The sequence below is a fragment of the Eulemur rufifrons genome, chromosome 2, assembly GCF_041146395.1.
Source record: "Eulemur rufifrons isolate Redbay chromosome 2, OSU_ERuf_1, whole genome shotgun sequence".
Lineage (NCBI taxonomy): Eukaryota > Metazoa > Chordata > Mammalia > Primates > Lemuridae > Eulemur > Eulemur rufifrons.
This window is the reverse complement of record NC_090984.1, coordinates 56086594-56107098: the sequence shown is the minus strand read 5'-3', so window position 1 is coordinate 56107098 and position 20505 is coordinate 56086594. Positions and strand designations below refer to the sequence as shown.

Genomic DNA, 20505 nt, shown 5'->3' with positions numbered 1-20505 from the left:
AAACAGCAGCATGTCAATGGCATGAAACACTACAGTAGTCATGTGGTTTGATATAGACGTGATACAGCTGACCCTGTATCTTCATTAACCTGTATAGTTAGTTGTCAATACTTGAAGGACTTGTGAAAAAACAGTGTATGCATTCAGGTAATCCTGCCCCTGTCCTTTCTCATTATTAATATAATATGTACAGCTGAAACATTTAAAGTATTTAGAAAAATTGCTAGGGAAAGAAAAATGTAGCTATCTATAACCCTCTGTCAAACTAAATTTGAAGTGACATTTAGACTTGCATGGAAAAACATTTATTTTGAAAATATTTCATAAATTATATTCCTTGCTTGATCAGTTAGGAAATAAGTCTGATTTAAATTCATATCTTCCTATTACTGGAAAAAACTGAAATATGTAATTCTTGTAACAATTATCCTTTCAAAAAGCACAAATTATAGAGATGAATATCAATCAAAAGTCATACGATGTAATCTAAAGGGGGAAGGGAGGAAAAGAAGAATGTGGTTTGTCTTTATTCCAGAAGAAAAGAATTGAGTCAAAATGAGATCTGACCCTTTCCAAGTCATTCTTTCTGCATCTTAGTAGAGTGTAATTTCACACGCATCTTGATGTTCCAAGTATCATTAAACATCTAGCAATCAGAACAAATGTTCTGCCAAATCCCATTTATTATCTTAACTGTTTAAGGCATTGAGCACCCTAGATTTATAAATATATAATTAAAATACCTATTAAAAAAATAAACCTAGATGGGAGATTTACATTTTTCTTAATCCATGTTTACACAAAGAAGAGATCTGTTTTTTCAGATCTCCATGAGCTCAAATAAATCAGTGTGACACTTTGCCAAAACTATTTCTAAAAATGATGAGTATTGATGCCCTGTGGTCAAGGAACCTTCTCTGTGGGGTTTTAGAATTCTCTTGTTGCTCAAAAATGCCCTTATTCCAAATCCACTGTTGTTTTAAGGCATATGAGCCTAGGTACTATGGATGCACTTCATCCTTTATACTCTGTAAGCCCATGTACATCCTCAATTGCAGGTATTCCAGATGAAACAAGCACAGCTCCAGAAACATCTCTGCCTCTTCCTAGATAGATCCATAAGTGGAGATGTTTAGTGAACTTGATTGCTTACATACAGAAACTCAAAAAGAGCCTTGGCACCACAAAGAATAAATCTGTCACCCACCTTATCGTGGGGGCTGTTTCAAGACTTTTTTGTTGTTGCTTTAAGGCATTTCCATGATCCCTCTGCCCCTAATTTTGGTGAAGGAGGATTGGAAAATAACTCGTAACACTTGGATGCATGTGGACTGAAACACCTCCATTGGTTCCTTGATGATATTGAAATGGAAATATATTTAAAACTATAAAACTTCTTACTAATAAAAATGGCATATATTCACAGTGATGGCAATATTGATATCTTTGTTGTAGAATGTTTATTTTGTCTCCTTTGGGGTCAGTTCACTTGTTGACTCTCATCTGGTCCCTGTGCATATTGTAAGATAACCCAGTTAGGAGGCCACTAAACAAAACAAACTTATCATGTCTGTGTGGAGGTGGCCCTGTAACTTTGGACATATGAGTGCTAGGATTTCATGAGGTTTGTTGGAAAGAATATAGTCACCACTAGCTAAACACTCATTAGCTATGACCTTGCTGAGGTGTAACAGCAGTAATCTTACAAGTCAGTTTTTGTCATAGATGTAACAAGCCTTTCAGGGATGCTACTTAAGAGCTCCTTCCCCCTTCTTTTTCTATTGCTAACCAAACCAAATAGTCATGGGCACAATAGCTTTAGGGATTTCTAAGAGTCAGGTAGGGACATTAGAAAATTTATCCATTTAACTATTCCTATGCTGATACATCAGTGAACAAAGGAAACAAAAACACTAGTCCTCGTAAAGCTGACATATTTAGAAGGAGGAAGCAAAGGTAGCACAGTGGGTGAGGTCATCTCAAAGGCAGGAAAAGGACTAGGATTTTGTTCTGTCAGAGAAGCTAAGAGAGGCTATTTTTCAAGTTTAGCTGTGCAAAGTTCCAAAGGAGAATAAGGAAAAAAAATCTACCAAACTGGGTAATTTAGAAGCCATTCACTATTTATGTGAGCATTTTCAGTACAATGGGTGACCTAAACCAGATTTTTGAAAAATTACACAGAAGAGTGTGGTAAAGATACAATGTAACTGCAAATCCTTTGGAGCAACATTTCTCAGTATAATACAAGAGGTGCTAGATCATCATTGTTTTTTGTGAATGGAGTTTGTTTTGAAGAGGGGATGGATTTAAGGCCAGTATTCTGCTTTTGTTTTGGGGCGTGGGTTGGAGGTGGATGAAAAGGTATGAGAGGAAAGCAGACCTTAAGTACTTTTTAAGTAGGGATTAAAGACAAGAGAGTTAACTATTAACGAATATGTAAAAAATATTGAGGAAAATCTCAACATAAACATCAATATTTCTTGTACATAAGTGATAGCTTGGCTTTTTATTGTATGATGCAACAATAGTTTCTTTTAATGTACATTCTCATGATATTTGGTTCCTACTTTATGTAATTTAAGTAGAAAAAACCTTGAATTTTATCCAAGTACTTGCTGTTGGTTGTATCCAACATAATATAAACCCTGCAGTATTTCTCAGTTTTTTCTGAAATTTCTTCTGAATTTCTTTCACTTTCCATGAAAAAATGTATTAGGCAGCAAAACAGGAAACAGCATCCTTTTACAGAATGAGGAACTTGAGGAAGAATTTGCAGCTTACTAAAATGATGTAGTAATAGTCCTCATCCCTCCTGGGAGAAACTATTAAGTATAGAAGGAAAATGTTCTAATTGTACTGTGGAGTGGACTGTTTTGATAGGTGGTAGTCTCTGTAACTAAGAAAAAATTATAAATCTATTGCTTAAAATAAAAAACCTAAGGTACTCTTTTAATCTAATACTGATCCTTGTATTGGAGGCCAGCTTAAGAAAAACAGTAATAAAAAAAATATTCAAATTGGCCTGGGAATAGAAGACATTAGGTCATTTTTCCTTACAAAAGCAAAATATTGGAAACTTTTTAATTTGGAAGGATTTATTGATCAACTACAATGAGAAAATCAGATCATAAGTATGTGATAGAAAATAGACTGTGAGACAGGGAAAGAAATGAGACATCACAGTGTTAAAGGCAACATGACATTCTGCCTAAAGCTCTGAGCTTTTGGCCATGATTCATTCATTCCCCTGGACATGTGCCTATGTAGCTGCAATGTCAGAATGATGCTGAATCCCATCCCAGTGCTGACCTAGAAAGAGACAGCTTTGGAAAGTGGACCATGGGCGTCAAAATGCTGTAGTGTTGATGAAAAAGGTTAAACTTTACCTCAAAGAATTTGGACACTTGTCTCTCTTTAAGACATAGATACATCTTTAGATGCTTTTGGGACTCATTTTAGTGTCTGTTGTAATATGTTTTTTCAACAGAAAGATTTTGTTGTAAATAAAATTTTGTTTGGAAGTCCAACTGATAAGTAACATTAGTATTCATTTATTTTACAGTTTTAAATTTATATGAATGCATAATTTCACTTATATTGATCCTTAAGAGGCTTTTTTCATTGAGATATTATTTACATACAGTAAAAATCTCATTTTTTTAGTGTACTGAGGTTTCACAACACCTGCAGTCACATAACCGTGCTACAGTCAAGACACAGAACATTTCCATCACCATAAAAAATTTCCCTGTGTCCCTTCGAAGACAACCCCCCCTCTGACCTTAGCTTCCTGGCAACTGTTGATGTGTGTTCTGTTCCTATAGTTTTGACTTTACCAGAATGTCATATAAATAGAACCATACAGTGTGTAGCCTTTCAAGTCCAGCTCCTTTCACTTAACATAATGCATCTGAGACTCGTCTGTGTTATTGCATCGGCCAGCAGTCCGTTCTTTTTAACTTCTGAATAGAATTCCACTTTGTGCCTATACCATAGTTTGTTTATCCTTTTACCAGTTGAAGAACTTCTGGGTGACTTCCAGTTTGGGGCAATATATTAGTCAGGGTTTCCTAGAGAAACAGAACTGTTAGGATGTGTATATATGTATGTCTTTGTGTATATAAACATATAAATGTTAAAATATACAAACATATAACTATTAAAATATATATAAGAGATTCATAATACAGAATATTAGGGAGGGCAATCTGCTTTACTCGGTCTGCTGATTTAAGTGTTAATATTATCTAAAAATGCCTTCCCAAACACACCCAGAATAACGTTTGACCAAATAACTGGGCACCCCAGGGCCCAGTCAAGTTGACACATAAAATTAACCAGCATAGGTGATTATTAATGAAGCAGCTGAAAACATTGGTTTATGGGTTTCCTGTTAACATATGTTTTTATTTTACCAGGGCAAATACTTAGGAGTGGAATTGCTGAATCATATGGAGAGTGTATATTTAACTCTGTAAGAAATGGCCAAACTACTTTCCATAGTAGCTGTACTAATTTTTGTCCCCACCAGCAATCTGAGAGTTCCAGTTGCTCCACATTCTCACCAGCACTTGGTTTTGTTGGATCAATCAGTCTCCCCTTCTCTCTCCCCCCGCCCCTACTTCCTTCCAATAGGTGTGTAGTGGTATCTTCTTGAAGTTTTAATTTGCATTTCCCTAATAACTAATGTTATACATCTATTTATGTGATTATTTGCTATCCATAGATCCCTCTTGGTGAAATGTCCATTCAAGTCTTTTACCTATTGTGAGGTGGGGCTGGGGGTGGAAACTGTTATTTTTGTTTAAACAGAATTCTCTCTATACTCTGGATACAAGTCCTTTGTCAGATATGTGTTTTCCAATATTTTCTCCCAATCTGTGGTTTATCTTTCGTTTTAACAATATCTTGCGACAAACAGAAGATTTTAATTTTGAAAACATCCAATTTATCAATTTTTAAGTATATTGTGCTATGTAAAACTTATTTATTTTTTTAATTGACAAATAAAATTGTATATATTTGTGGTGTACAACATGGTGTTTTGATATATGTATATATTGTGGAACACCTAAATCAAGCTAAATAACATCCTGAGCGGATCATGCTTTTGATGGCATATTTAAAAACTCTGCTTAATGCAAGGCCATAAATATATTCTTACATATTTTCATTAAGATGCTTTTTTGATGATCACAAAGCTGAATTTAGGGGTTTTAATTAAGTCTCATGTTAGCCATAGCATCCAGTTAATTTTTGTTATATTTTACCTAGAGAAAATCTCTAAAATCACATTTTACAAAATATATAGTCACAAATGGAAACAGTTTTTGAAAAAAAATTTTTTCCCTTACAATGCCAAGGTTCTATTCAATTAAAACAATCCCTAACATTAAAACATGAACTTAGGAAATTTCTATTTTACAGGTTAATCAGCAACAATTAAGAAATTTTTAATCATGAATGTCACTTTGTCAAAAAAAAGCAGAAAATTAAATGCTAAAATTGTCTGTTATGCTACCCATTCATGTGCTTGTTGTTGCAGACCTGTTTGTCATAGGGTCTGCACAGAACAAAGGAGCCTGAGTCTGGCAGTATCTAATTGAATGTGGTGCATGTATGTTGTAATGGTACACTTCTGCGCATATGCATGACCCTGTACTTTAAAAGAAGGAAAAGAAGAGAAGGAAGGAAAAGACACCACTGCAGAGTTACAACTTTCCTAATCAATGAAACCATTTTTGAGACATAGATCCAGAAAGTCAGGGAAAATTTGGCATTCCAAAGACTACAAAAACAAAACCAAAACCAAAAATAACGACAACAAAATAACCAAAAAAAAAAAAAAAAAACAGAAAACAACCAAAGGGTATTTGGTAGTGGTAATTGTGTGGATGATAATCAAAAGTATAAAAATTTTTGGTGTAACAATTTGCAGGTTTTGAAATCACAGTTCCTTTTAAGATTAAATATTCTTTAAAAATAACATTAAAACTAAGTGTTTGCAGAACTGCTGAAACACCTTCTTGAATCCTTAGAAACCTGGCTTTTAAAAGCCTCTGATCTTTTTCTGACCTGTTTGTTTTATAGATGAAGAGAATAAGAATCAGATATATGAAGCAAATTTTTAGGATCACACAGCAGCCTTATGCTGAACTAAAGCCAGGTTCTCTGGGCCCTATTTTAGTGTTTTTTTCTGTTATCTGACCCAGACTCTCAAATTGTAGCAGGAAATATTTCTCCTTGGCTCCATTACTTAAGGAATGAAGACTATATTCATTTTTGTGAGCCCTTTTCTGGCATCTCAACTTATGTCTTATACAATGAGTGTGCGCTTTGGCTGGAGTGAGCAATTTTTAGAAATTTAAGACATTTCCCTTCCTAGCTTTCTCTACAGAAGGTGTCCTAAGCCAGAACCCCAATCCTAATGAAAGGCACATAAACCCTCTTGTTTGTTTTCTCTGTCAATTGGCCTATAATTTAAAACCCATTCAATGGCAGATTTATCAAGTGACTAATCCCTGGGAAGACTTGTAGTGGCAAGGAGAGGATGACTGTGACCTAGGCACACATCATTGGTCATTTGTTCAAATAATGAAGGTAGGAAGCCAAATACCTCCTTGCTTACTCATAAAAATAATTCAGGGAGGCTGATCATGAGTGTTTGGGCCTGGAGTAGCTGGCTGCTGGTATAATGAAATAAACACAGAAGACTTGGCACGCTTTTGGTGCACAAATCGACTAGTATGGTCCTTGGTTTTCTTCTGTTGTCAAGGGAAAAGTTATGTCTGAATAATAATAGTAATAGTAATGATAATAGCAATAATACTGTAAAACCCACAGCAGCTGAGCTGTACTGAAAATAGACATAATTTACAAATATATTACTATTTTCAGCTAGAATGTGAGCCTCTCAAAGAAACCATGCATGGTTTCTTATTTATTGTCACAAGATCTAGTACATTGCAGATGCTGCTTACAGCTTGTTAGAATATTAGCTGGTATAGAGGCCATCTTTGATATAATGAAGACTTGTGTACATTCTACCTAGTTCATGCAACACCATTATGAAGAGTAAACCTGTAAGTAGGAAACTTACCACAACCACTCCCCTGAGCCTCTTCTTGCTACCAGAGAGATGTATCATTTGTAAAGATATGGAAATTATTTTCTATTCAATAATCCTAGAGTTTTATGCATAAGTTTTGTCTTTACTTTTATACCAGGAAGAACTCAACAACCGTCCCCTTTTGACATCAACTAAACTCCCATTTGATACTTCTGTATAACTAAACACCATCTTTTTCATTTCCTACCTGATTCCAATGAAGAAAGAAAGAAAAAGAAAATACAAATAAAAAGTTGGGAGTATTTGAGGCAAACAATTGAGGATTTCACATCATAATTTCCAAATGATACTCTTGAACAGATGGGTGTTGGCCATGAACAAGCATACAAGTCACCTAGAGGGAAATATGGAGGTGACTGCTGTATTTGCTTGGAGAATCCCCATTGGTCACAGGGTATTAAGGTCTAGGGTTCACTATCTGTTGCTTCTAAGCTCATGTGTACTCTGCAATCCCCAACCCCTGGGCCAAGGACCAGTAGCAAGCACAGAGCTCCGTACCCCAGCCCCAACCCCTGCCCATGGAAAAATTGTCTTCCATGAAACTTAGGAACCAAAGGTGGGGGCCACACAGCAGGAAGTGAGCGGCAGGAGGTGAGTGGCAGGCTGGCAAGCAAGCAAAGCTTCATCTGTATTTACAGCTGCTCTCCCATTGCTCGCATCATTGCCTGAGCTCCGCCTCACCACCTGTCCCAATCCGTGGAAAAATTGTCTTCCATGAAACTGGTCCCTGGTGCCAGAAAAGTTAGGGACCACTGCTCTAAAAAGTGTGATTCCTCTTTGGACTAGCTGTAGCTTCGGTAGTGATAATAATACAACATAAAATTCTGAGTCCTCTTTTTTAATAGAGAAGGAATTAGCATGTTGGCTCATTGCCTAAAAATGTACAGTATTGAGTTTGCTCATTAGGTTTAGAATTACTTTTTGGAAAAATGAAGTCTGAAAATCATTCCCATGGATATCCCAGTGTATATCCATTCTGTGACTTCTATTTGGTGATATTAACAGCTTAGAAATAATATGTCATAAGAGTTCCCCATGAGTAATGATTTCTTTCTTTTATTTCACAAAATGCACTCTTGGCTACAATCTTGTTTTGTTTTGTGTCTCAAGTAGGAACCTCAGTGCAAAATTCAAACATTTTTCTGTTTGACTTCCCTACTACCTACTTGGATGACTATCCATAGTTATATTTGTTTATTTTAAATATATACTCCTGAATACTTGTAATAACTATCACCTTTCAAAAATAATGTACAATTTTATCTGAATTGCATACTTAGTTGCTGGTATGTTTTTAGAGCATTTTGATGAGTCTATGTCACCTCATGTGAACATCTGCATTCATAGTGAGTGTTGAGACTCTTTCTTTCTACTGCCTAGATATTAATAATACTGTGCTTGAAGCCCTTTTGAAGCTTTCATGAGTAGAGCTGTGTTCAAGAAAGCTTTGAGAGAAAGAGATATGACATTTTGAGTATGGAAATTAGTAGTGTTTTAGAACTAGATGAAACCTTAATGATTAAGTATTTTAAATCTCTCATGTCAGATGTTAATAAAGTGTGGCTTAGAGGAAATAAAAAATTTGGCTAAGGGGAAGTAGCTAATGACTGAAATAATCAGGAGTAGAATCCAGGTCTTTTGCACCATTTACCTGGGAGCCAAGAAGCTTCAGATCTATCATTTTCTTCATGACTCTGGTTCTTTTTTCAGAAGGATTGGAGGTTGGAGATGGCAGCAAATATTTTAAAGACAGCATCTCCAACTAGAGAATATCTCTATTTTTGTGTTGCCATTCTGACTTCCTAAAAAGTATTTGAATAGGAAGGATTATTAATCATTGAGGCTTGGTAATTATGTGGACACTAGACTTAAGGGTCTATCTCTTATTGGCAACTTGCTTAATTTCTTTGTGCTTCCATCTTTCATCTTCAATACCATTATATTCTCACAGATTGTTTCCATAATTATATGTGTTAATGTAATGTGAATGCATTGTAAGTAATAGGTGATATAAATGTTATTAGTCATTGATTATTATTAGTTACTATCATTTATTCACTATCAAGTTAGGGGGTCATTTGCTATCAGTTCAAAATAGCAAAGAAGAAAGATCATGAATTTTTAATTCCTTTCTTACTATTTTCCTGCTATGTGATCTTATATAGGTTAACACATCCCCCAGAGTGTCTGTCTTACTGGGTTGCAAATAGTTAAATGGAGGCACCTAGCACAGTGCCTGGCACATTCACTCTGTGTTGGTTCCATTTCTCTCCTTGTCTTTCCTGAGCATCAACGTGGCAGATGATTACTGAAGACCAGCCATTTTTACACATGTGTGATAGCATTGCATGCATGGGTTTGACTCTCAGGTCAACGTCATACTGATTGCTCTTTACCCCTTCGTTTCCTGCTCTGTTGCTCTATTCCTTTATCCCGCCCAGCAAGTTCAAATTACAGTGATGTGTCAGATGTGCCTCATGTTTCTGAGTGTCCCTGAGATGGCCTTTTGGTTGTAACTTGATGTGCTTTTATTTCTGATAAGAAAAAAATTATTGATAATAGTTAATTAAAACCAGCTATTGTTAATTTATGGGGTTCTCATCAAACCCAATGCCCTTCTCTTCCTTAGGAGAGACTTTTGTTTTCTTTTTACAGTGGCAAGTATAAGTCAATTAAGTAGGGGGTTATTAAAGTCTTTTCACAGCCTCCAAATACAAAACAGAAAAACCTGGTGCCCACATCCAAGGCCATAGGACCACCATCTCCATGCCTTACCTAAGCACTATGTAGGAACTGAACGCCATCCCTCGAGGTGTTTTGTGCTCTCAGTCCCATTTTTCTTTCCTCCCCTCTGCTCACACTGCCCTTTTCTGATGTGGCGAAGCTGTATTGTGCCTCTCTGCAGCCCCCAGGAATAGTCTAGCTTTCCCCAAGCTAGGGATATAGAATTTGGAAAAGTCCCTGGAAAAGACTGACTTACTCAAGTTGTACAGCAGATAACCTGATTTTTTTATTGGCCCTGGCAGCACCACTGGGAGAGAACGTTCATAACAACAAAGTACTAATGGATGATTTTTCCACAGTGCTTGGCACCAACATGGTGTCTTTCATCAGCAGGCCCGTTTCCACCTTCTTTTTGACAGATGTGCTTGTGGGGACCAGACAGACAAAAGTCTCCCTCTGTTGCTTGGGTTTCAGTACAGTATGTTCCTTCGATGATATCTCTGAACAGTGGTGATGTGGAGGATATTAAAAAATAATGAGGATTTGGTAGGGGAAGGGAGAACCAGCCCCAGAGGAGACTAGGGGAATTGCCTAGAGCCCAATTCCTAATCAGATTAGAATCACAAACGCAGTTCCATTCTACTGGATAGTTTATTATACATGTGGGAATAGCCTTTGAGCTTACTGTGGAGAGAATTTTTGTCTACTTTATTTTGAACCATTAAAACTAAACATATCAACATCAAATTTTAGAAGTACTTTCACTTAAAAAAAAAACAAAACTTAGATGTTTTGAGTTTTTTAAGCCAAAAGTGAAGAAACTAGAAAACAAATCAGAAGAGCTTTCAGTATATCTGCTCTAGTTTCAGTGTTAGCCTATATGTAATGGTTAAAAATTGACAACTATAAGGTGTTCTTACAGTTTTTGTTGTGTATGGGCATATTGAAGAGGAAAGGAACTTCATCTCCCTTTAATTTCTTTCTTTCTTTCTTTTTTTTTTTTTTTGGAGCTTCATGTATAATTAGGTACATAATACAGAGGCACGAGGAAGTCATATTTAAAGCTAAAAAAATCAATTCAAGCATTTGTGGATCACTAACTAGGCAAGCAGTATGCAATGTTCTGGAAGTTCAAACATGAATAAGGTGTGGCCCCCAGCTGCCTGGAGATTTTAGATTTGCAAAGGAGATAAATATAAATGACTGTAATGCAACATAAACCTAGAAAGTTCTTTGGAAACAAAGACAAAAGAAAACTTTTGTTAAGAATCAAGAAAAGTGTAAACCGAAAGGTTCAGTTGAGCTTGATCAAATTTTTTAAGGGCCTTCACAAGTAAAAATGGAGAGAAAAGATGTTCTAAGTAGAGGAAATCACATGTGCAAAAGCACAAAGATATGGGACTTGATCATATGTTTGAATCTGTAGTGGTGCGCAACACAGGGAAAGTATAGGGAAATACCTGAAAACGTAGGCAAAAGCCAGTTTTGAAGAGCAGTGAACATCACGGAAAAAATGTAGGCTTATCTACTGTGTAGAATAATTATTCTCAACGTGGGCAATGAAGGGACGTTCCCCTTATTGGTACATGTCAGATTAGGAAGGGGCTTTATCGAATAACATGTGTTTCCTTGGAGATTCTGAAATGACTCAAGTAAAAGTCATTGCCAAAAGAACCCACTGATAGTGTGATGTTACACTATCTCAGCTGTGTTAGAGCAGAATAAAGTTTAGGAACAGTTACTGTTGGTTTCACTTCTGGTGCCCATCAGAATCCTATGGAGAGTGTTAAGAATACCAGTGCAAGGGTGCTATCTTAGACTAATAAAATGAGAATCTCTGGAGATGGATGTGAGCCCCAGTACCATCTATAATACAAAGCTCTCCAGGTGATTCTAATGGGAGCATGGCTTGAGAACCACTCCATTAGAAAGATAATAATTGTGCCACTGAAAGAAAAGGGTGATCAAAACAATGATTTAATTGGGATTGCCCTCTCAAAGGCAGTGGGTTTGAATCTTGCTTAGAAGATGGGCATAGATTAACCAACTATTGCAGGTGTGAAGAGGCTGTGACTAAAAATGAAAGCAGTAGAAGCAAACAAGTTTTAAGTAAAGGAAGGTGGATAAAACTTGGAGACTGGAAAGATGTCAGACCTCAGCACTTGTCTCCTTTCAAATGATGTGTTGAGGTTATTGCAGAAAAGCAGCTGTTTTTTGGCAGGGAAAAAGGGAAACACACGATGCTTTATATGTCCTAAAGAACACTGATCTAAAAATGAACAGAGGGTTTGTAATTGTCTACCACTTACAATTACCAGCTCATTTCCAATGTGTAAGTAAAGGAGAAAGTCAACAGGATATAAAGCATTATGTACCTTTGACCCAGTCGTATCTGTAGTTTTGGCTGGAGGGGCCTGGGCTTGACGTTTCATAAAGACTTCATAAAAACGATCCCAGACAAAGATTGTTCAAATTGTCCTGTTGATTATCAAACAGAAAGTAGCTGTGTTAGAATCATCGAATCATTACCAGTTGTTCTAGCTATGAATCTAGATAAAGGAGGGGAAACAGCACATAGTTTCCATATACAAAGTGGAAGTGGTAATTAACAGAAAATAGAGTGAAAAATAGAGTTTAAAAACTCGTTTAAAGGCTCAATTCCTGCTATGCATGAACTTGAGATGTTTCATTTACAATAGAGCCAGGCACACTTTGAAATAATTGATAGCATATGGGCAGATAGAGAATGAATGAGGTGCTTATTGCTTTAATCACTTTGAGTATTCTGTCATGCTGAGCTCATGAACACCACCAAGACAAAATTGGAATGATAAGAGAGAGAAAAAAAGAAATAGGAAAAGGCAAAGGTAAGATTTTTCCAGGGGGAGGGCTGGAGACATTTAAATTTTAGTGGTCCAGGAGGACCACTAAAGGATTTCTTACTATTATCTCAGCATATTGGTGTGGAGTATGAATACATGGAAATGTACTGTTTTCCTTCTTACTTGGACATTCTCCATATCAGCTAATACAGTATGTGAGGAACACATTCATGGAATCTATGCTTGGTAATCTGCTCCTTACCTTGGGTATTGGCAGCATAGGGAAGGGTATTTGGAGAGGACAATACTTGCAAAGGCCCAGATGCATGAAAGAACATGATCCTGGGAGAAGCAAGAAGTTACATAAGACTGGAATCCAGGGCACATCTGGGGAAGAGACAGGAGACAACAGTGGAAAAAGACAGAAAATAGATCAGAAAAGCTGTTGGTACGTCTGTGCTAAAAAGTTGCAGTGTTGGTCTTTAAGTGATGGCAAATTATTGAAGGGATTTTAAGGAATGATGATCTCCGTTTATTTTTTTCAAAATCTTCCTGGAACCAGGGTGGCTAAACTTGGGTCCAGAAAATTAGGTGGCTGTGCTATTGTCCAGCTAAAGAGAACCCAACAAAAGGTCGAAGCAGTGGGATGAAAAGAAAGGAATGAATCAGAGAAATCATGAAACTTGTTGATAAACAGTGTGTTGAGAATGAGAGAGAGAAAGAAGTCTAGGTTTCTGGATATGATGACTGGGAAATGATGAGGCCATTATCTGCAAGGAGGAATTTCAGAGGAGGAGCCAGTTGTGGTTTGGCAACAATAAGTTCAGTTTTGAACGTGTTGAATGTGAGGTGGTTTGTTAGATATGAAGGTAGATTAATGAAGAGGATAGTTTGAATTATGGTCTTAAGATACCAATTTAGAAGGCACTAACATATAGTGCATGAGTGTCATTTACTGTATTAGTACATGAGAACACCTAGAAAGATTGTGTAGTGTGAGAAGGGAAAAATGGCAAGGAAAATGCCCGGAGAACAACGTGTAAGGGATGAATGATAGAAGAGGAGTCTATATGTCAACTAGAGAGAACAGAGAAGTAGAGGAAAAGGGGGAGACGGTGGAATCAGAAGTTCAGGGAAGCAGAGAGAATTTCACAATAATCAACTCTAACACATTTAGCAGAGAGGGCAACATCACTGAAAAATGCTGAACGAATGTCACAATCAAATCATGGAGTTTTCAATAGAATAGTGGGGCTGGAGGCCAGTTGTAATTGGGTGAAAAGTGAATGGATGAGAAAATAGATAAAGCATGGTTGTTTTTTTTTTTTTTTTTTTGGTTTTTGTTTTTTTCCAAAAAACTCTGCTGTGAGGGAAAGGAAGTGGGGTGAGCAAGAGCATGGCAGCTGGAGGGGGTTAAAGAATGATTTTGATATCTTTATTTTTGCTTTAGAAGTGTAGAGCAGTGCAGACGGGGCATGTTGTGGGAAGCATGCTGAGTCCAGAGCAAGCTGATGGCCTCTGGTCTGCCAGGCATTAAAGAGACAATAATAATGCCAGCGAACTTAAATAGCAGCTACTGTGTTCCAAACACTCCTCTAGATTTTGTTTTACGTATGTTAATTCACCTGCCTCTCATAACTGCTCTGTGAAGTGCACTCTATTATTAAACCTATTTTTTCTTACAAGAAAACTGAGGTGCAGAGGAGTTAAATAACATGGCCAGTGTATGTTCTGCCCACTATACTAAACAAATGCATTAAATCAGAGCTGCCAAAACGATATGTGTGTATACATATCACCTTCAACAGATGTAAAAGATCATGGTTGAGAGGTATTTAGAAAGGATGAGAGGTGCAGACCAGCGCCTTTGCTTATAGATACAGGTCAGTTTTCTAATAAGGGGAATGTGCCTTTGCAACTTTTTCATGTCATTAAGAAGTTGAGGATTCAGTCAAATTATTGCCTCATCAACATTATTTGACTCTTACCCTTCTTGGAAGAAGGTTTAGTTGGGAACAACAACCAAGAGTGAGTTTATTATGACAAAACTGAGCTAGTCATTAGAATGAAATTCATGTGTTGGCCCAGGGTGGAACTCAGGGCTGGGATGGGTGGAGGTGGACAGGAGAGAAGGAGATGAAGGTGGAGATGGGTGGGAGGCTGAAACGAAGATTATCTCGACAACATGGTTGAATGAAGCTTGAAATTACTTTTATTTAACTGGTAGCAGACCTCAAAAAAGCTGCATAAAACTTTTTTATTTGTAGTACTTTGCTTATGCTGATGGCTTGAACTTTCCCTAGTTTTATGCCTATCACTCAACAAAAGTGGCATTATTTTAAATAGCATAAGAATGATTAGGAACGTGTTAGTCTGTTACTCTAATATTATCATTTGCAACAGGCACTAACAGTAACATTTATCCAGAACTTGCTGTGTTTAGGCATGATGCCTACTATCTTATATGAAGTATCTCATTTTACCTTTATAAAAGCCCTAGAGATAGCTCACTGTTATCCTTACTTTGTACTCAAAACAGGTGATATGAATCCAAGCTCGGCCACTTAACCTCTGTGCTATATAAGAAAGAGACGGTGCTCTGACCTAGCCCCTTCCTTCAGCACTGGCTCAGGGTGGCCATGCCCGCATATGAGAGGTTAGCCTTGGTAAAACTGTCTGTAAGTTCTACAGACCAGGGATGTTTATTTAGGGTTTGGATTGTTACCAAAACACTGTGTTCTTTCCCTACTCTATGTTGGCCACAAAAAAAAAGAAAGTGCAGTTGGTAAGGTGTTCAGGTTTTAATTCAGCGGCCAAAGAATGGAGAAAGGGAGCTTATACTCTAAAGGCACCTTTTCCCTGAGTAAAGGGAGGTGTGGGAGCTTTAAAGACTTAGATGCTGGATGGAGGAGGTGTGTAAGTACGTACAGCGTAGAGTTTCAGATGTGCAGATACAGTTCACGTACATGCTTTTTCATACATTGCATGTACAGAAAATAGTGATTTATATATTTTCTTAGGGGAGGTTTTTTCATATTATAATGATATGTTAATGAGCCAAAGGTAACTGGAGGTGACCTACTCTGGTCTGCATGGGCTTTGCACAAACCTAGACGTCCTCTGGCATCTGGCAGGGGGTCACGTGGCTATCTGTAGCGTTCAGGCCATCCAATGTCCTTGAGCAGCTGTGCTGATAGATGAAGAAACTAAAGAAAAACTGTTAAAATTTTCCAACTATTCCACCAAGCTATCCCAGTAAGAGATTTGTGAGAATGGTTATTAGGGAAAATTTGAAACTTGTAAAAATTAATTAAAAGTTGTTGTTATGAAGGTAGAGAAGCTTTCTATGTCTCTACCTTGCCTGACTAGGCTATTAAAAATATTTCTTTATGTTTTCAGTGCAAAAGGGATCTGCACTTGTATATACTTAGGTGTTCTAGATATTTGTGGGCTGAAATTATAGTGAAGAAAGTCTTGATTAGCCATTGTCCCGTGAAGGCTCTTGGGACAATGTCAGTGAATATAACTGTCATAGTGGTTTCTATCCATTCATCTCTTCAATGTTATATATTTGTTGTGCTAGTTGTCAGGATACAGAAATAGAGACAGTACTGTCACCGATTTCATCTTGTGGAATTTATAATCTGGTGAGGGAGGCAGAAATTCAATAAGGTTGCCAAAAATATTTAATTGCTATTAAATTGGATTTTGGAAACTTTAATAAAATTCTAAATTTGACTGCTTCCCAATTAACTATAACAGGCTAAACGGCTTTGAATGCTGGGAAATGGACTAGTTATGACTGAGAGTACATCAGCTCTGTGCTAACAAGTATGAAACCAGAGACTCAATGCATTAAAATAACTGAGGCAATACATATTTAAAAGGCTACTGTCTTACAAAATACAGTTTAAAATGCTGTAGAAAATAGAAAGTAGTATATTTTAATATCATTATTCATTTATATTGCTTATTTATTACTTTATTATGAAACAAATACTGATCTTGGGCAGCTTTCATATATTAATAGGAACTTTTTAAAAATACTTATCAGTGCTTCCTCTCATGTCTATTGATTGTTTCTGCTGTATTGTCCCAGAAACCCAATGTGAGAATAACAGCTTCAAGCCAGAAGGATCTCCAAATCTATTTTTTTATAGTTTTCTTTTTCTAAACCAAAACCAAAAGTTGGAAAACAGATATTCAAGCATGTCCAAAGCTTTATTAAAAGTTTTGTTTTGCATTTGATATTAAAACCTGGAAAAAGTTCTTAGGTAACAGATTTACTTTAAGCCTTAATCCATGATAATTATCCCATGTGAGCTCAGATTATATGAAATTACACTTTGACTCCCAACTGTGTAGGTCCTTGGGAAATTCATACAATGAAATGTACACCCTTTTGGATTCACCAAAGAATTTCTCTGCATTATTTAATATATGGACATTGCTACAGTGACACAGTGAAGGTATTATTGAATTTTTCATTTCTGATTTTTTTTTTAAAATAAACTCATTACTTTCTCACTGATTCCTACAGGCCCAGTTTGAACTTCAGGCATTTCATATCCGGGGGGAGCATGCGGTGGTAACAGCGAGACTAGAAGAAACCATTGAAAATCTCAAACACGAGTTAGAACACCGATGGCGAGGAGGATGTGAGGAGAGGAGAGACGCGTGCATTTCCACCGACGATGACTGCCCTCCAAAGACCTACAGAAATGTGTGCATCCAGACGGACAGAGAGACCTTCCTCAAGCCCTGTGAGGGTGAAAGCAAGGCAATCAGAAGTAACCAAATAGTACCCAAAAAGCTGAATATCTCCTCTTTAGGCCAACTTTCTCCCGCAAATGACAGCAAAGACATCCACACATCACTTCAGTCTGTGGAAGGCATGTCATCAAATCAGCAGAAGACGTCACCTCCCCCGCCCGCACCGCCCTTACCCACATCCATTCCTCCCCCTCCTCCTCTCCCGCCTGGACTTGGACCTTTGTCACCAGCACCTCCAACGCCACCTGTGAGTGCTGGGCCTCCACCGCCCCCTCCGCCACCGCCTCTACCTCCAAGTGCCGGACCTCCACCACCTCCGCCCCCACCACCGCTTCCTAACTCCCTGGTTCCACCCAATCCTGGGGGCCCCCCTCCTCCTCCTGCACCCCCAGGACTTGTACCCCCACCCCCTCCCGGGCTCTTCTTTGGACTCAGCTCTTCTTCCAGCCAGTGTCCTCGAAAACCAGCCATTGAGCCCAGTTGTCCCATGAAGCCTTTATACTGGACTAGAATACAAATAAGTGACAGGAGGTAAGCTCTCCCCTAACCCATTCTCAGCATGTGAATTCCCAGGATTTGGCTCACCTGATGTTTTATTCATACCAGTTCAACATCTCCATAGTGTGGTACCCATTATCAAATGTGATACAGTGAATGCCCTGGATAAACAAGGTTGGGATGTTTGGGAAGAATGCCTGCCTCCACCAGATCCTTTCTGTATTCTCTATGGGTTAAGGGTGGGAGAAACAATGTGTTCAGGGTTTGGGTCTTCTCTAAGGTAAATGTCCCATTTTACAGACTAGAGAAAAGTCCAAGTCTAAGTTAGGATCATCTCTGACTTCACTGCAATTAACGAATAATCAGAAAGAAATTGATCCTGCATTTACACTGTAGGTTCACTGAGGATTTTTATAATATCTTTTATGATTCACCCGCCATCTTGTTTTTAGGTGTTTTCATCAACCTTATGATCTGGATATGTAACGTGTATATTTTTCATTTTTTATTAAAAGACAAGACATGGCTGAGTTACTCTTTGAATCAAAGGAGAGTCTTAAAATATAATCTCTCTCTGTTTGAACTGTGGTTCCTCTAACTGTTAAATGCTCTCACATCTTTCTTTATACCTTGTTGCCCTTCAGAGAAGTGCCAGCATGTGAATAGCTAAAAAGCATCTTCCATTTGTACAGGTTGCGAAGCTGTGTTTGTAAAGCATCTTGCTCGTGGTCCCTTGGACACTTGCATTGAAACAGATTTGAGTTTAGTTTCTTCTGCTTCTTCTCTGAGCCTGTCAGGAGGGCAATGAAAGAAATGTTGAGTTGTTTCCTGACCACTTTCTAGTTTTGAAGTTTGTTTGCAAAAAGCAGCAAATATAGAACACATTTTAAAACTTAGCCCCCAGATCAAAATGTGGTAATGAATTCTTCAATTTATATAACATTTTGCTTAGGGAAAGCAGGACACTAAAAATAACATGCAATTCACAATTCTAAAACAACTGGGGCCAGGCACAATGGCTCATGTCTGTAATCCCAGCACTTTGGGAGGCCGAGGTGGGAGGATTGCTTGAGCCCAGGAGTTCAAGACGAGCATGAACAACATAGTGAGACCTTGTCTCTACAAAAAAATTTAAAAATTAACCAGGTGTGGTGGTACGTACCTGTAGTCCCAGCTACTTGGGAAGCTCAGGCAGGAGGATTGCTTAAGCCCAGGAGTTTGAGGTTGTAGTGAGCTGTGATGATGCAATTGCACTCCAGCCTGGGTGACAGAGTGAGACTCCATCTCTAAAAAAAAAAAAAAAAAAAAAAAAAAACAAGAAATCGCTATAGGACTAGAACTTACCTTAAAACTAAACATATGGTGAACTAAGTTGATTGCATGCTTCATATTGTCCTCTTTCCTCTCACCAAAAAGTTAAGGCCAAGAGTTTATTTGTAGAATATCCTGATACTTCTTTCAAAATTTAATTATGCTTTATAATTTCCCAAATGAACAGTTTAAAAAAAATGAGATGATCGTATAATAGCTTCTACCGTTAACTAAAATACTAATATTCCCATTTTCCCAATCAAGACTCAGATATTTCCTAAGAAATAATTTCCTAAGTAATTTCCTGGAATACTTATTTTGAGTCATATTGCTTTATTAGGGTTCTCAAATTAGTGTGCGGCTATTCCAGGGTGATGAGTCCCAATTGCCGGCCCTGGAGTAATGTGTTCCCACAGCGTGGAGCTGTCCCACACCTGTGTCTCACTAGCTTGCCTTCACCTCATTCCCTGAGAGACTTCATGAGCTACGGATACTATGATAGACCATAGCAGCCACAGCACAGTCCCACTGGGAGATACGGGCCCTTTGCCCGCTATGCAAGGTTGGATAAAGGCAAGCCGCGGCTTATCATTGTCTGCATTTTTTTTCTCCTTATGTAGTTGGCCATTTTGAGAAGGAAGAAAACTGAATACTCAAGCTTTCATTGGTTTCACCATAAATCTAGGGCTTCATTTTTGAGGAAAATGAAAAGTAGATGAACGGGACATCACCAGAGTCCTGCTTGGTGAATGTGCCAGCCTTGAATCTGAACCAGGGCACGGGGGCTGCTTCTCTGTGATGTGTTGAGACACCAATGTGGCCACTTCCTGTCAGCACCACACATTCGACCTCTTTTATCGTGGGTCCCTCAAAATATTTTGCACCCCTCAGTATGACTACTTCTTTAAATGAATATGGTCTAAAGGGTCTGTGTAGTATTCATTTATGAAAAAAAGTAAACATATTTGGAGTGTGTTCTTTTAAAGGAGGTGACATGGTATTTTAATATTTTGTATAACCTGAAGGATGGGCACTTTATATAATGTGTCAATGATAAAATTTGGTCTCGGTCTTCTGGGAAACTAGGATCAAAATGTAAATTTTCAACATTATATATGCACTGTTTCTCATCTACCTAGCTTGCTTTTCCCTACTAGCATGAACTGATATTCTTTTTTCTTTTGCCATTTGCCTTCTTTGGTGTCTGTTTTCTGACTTCTGGAATAGGAAAGGGACATTTAGTTAAAG

General features: G+C 37.7%; 1 protein-coding gene across 2 annotated transcripts in view; it reads left to right on the top strand.

The window, feature by feature from the left end:
- Nucleotides 1-20505, top strand: part of FMN1 (formin 1) — a 353923-nt gene that overhangs the window by 146812 nt on the left and 186606 nt on the right. For both annotated transcript variants that reach the window (XM_069462066.1, XM_069462074.1), the window contains one exon: nt 17216-17979. In XM_069462066.1, coding sequence (XP_069318167.1) covers nt 17216-17979 — 764 coding nt within the window. The remainder of the gene's footprint in view (nt 1-17215; nt 17980-20505) is intronic.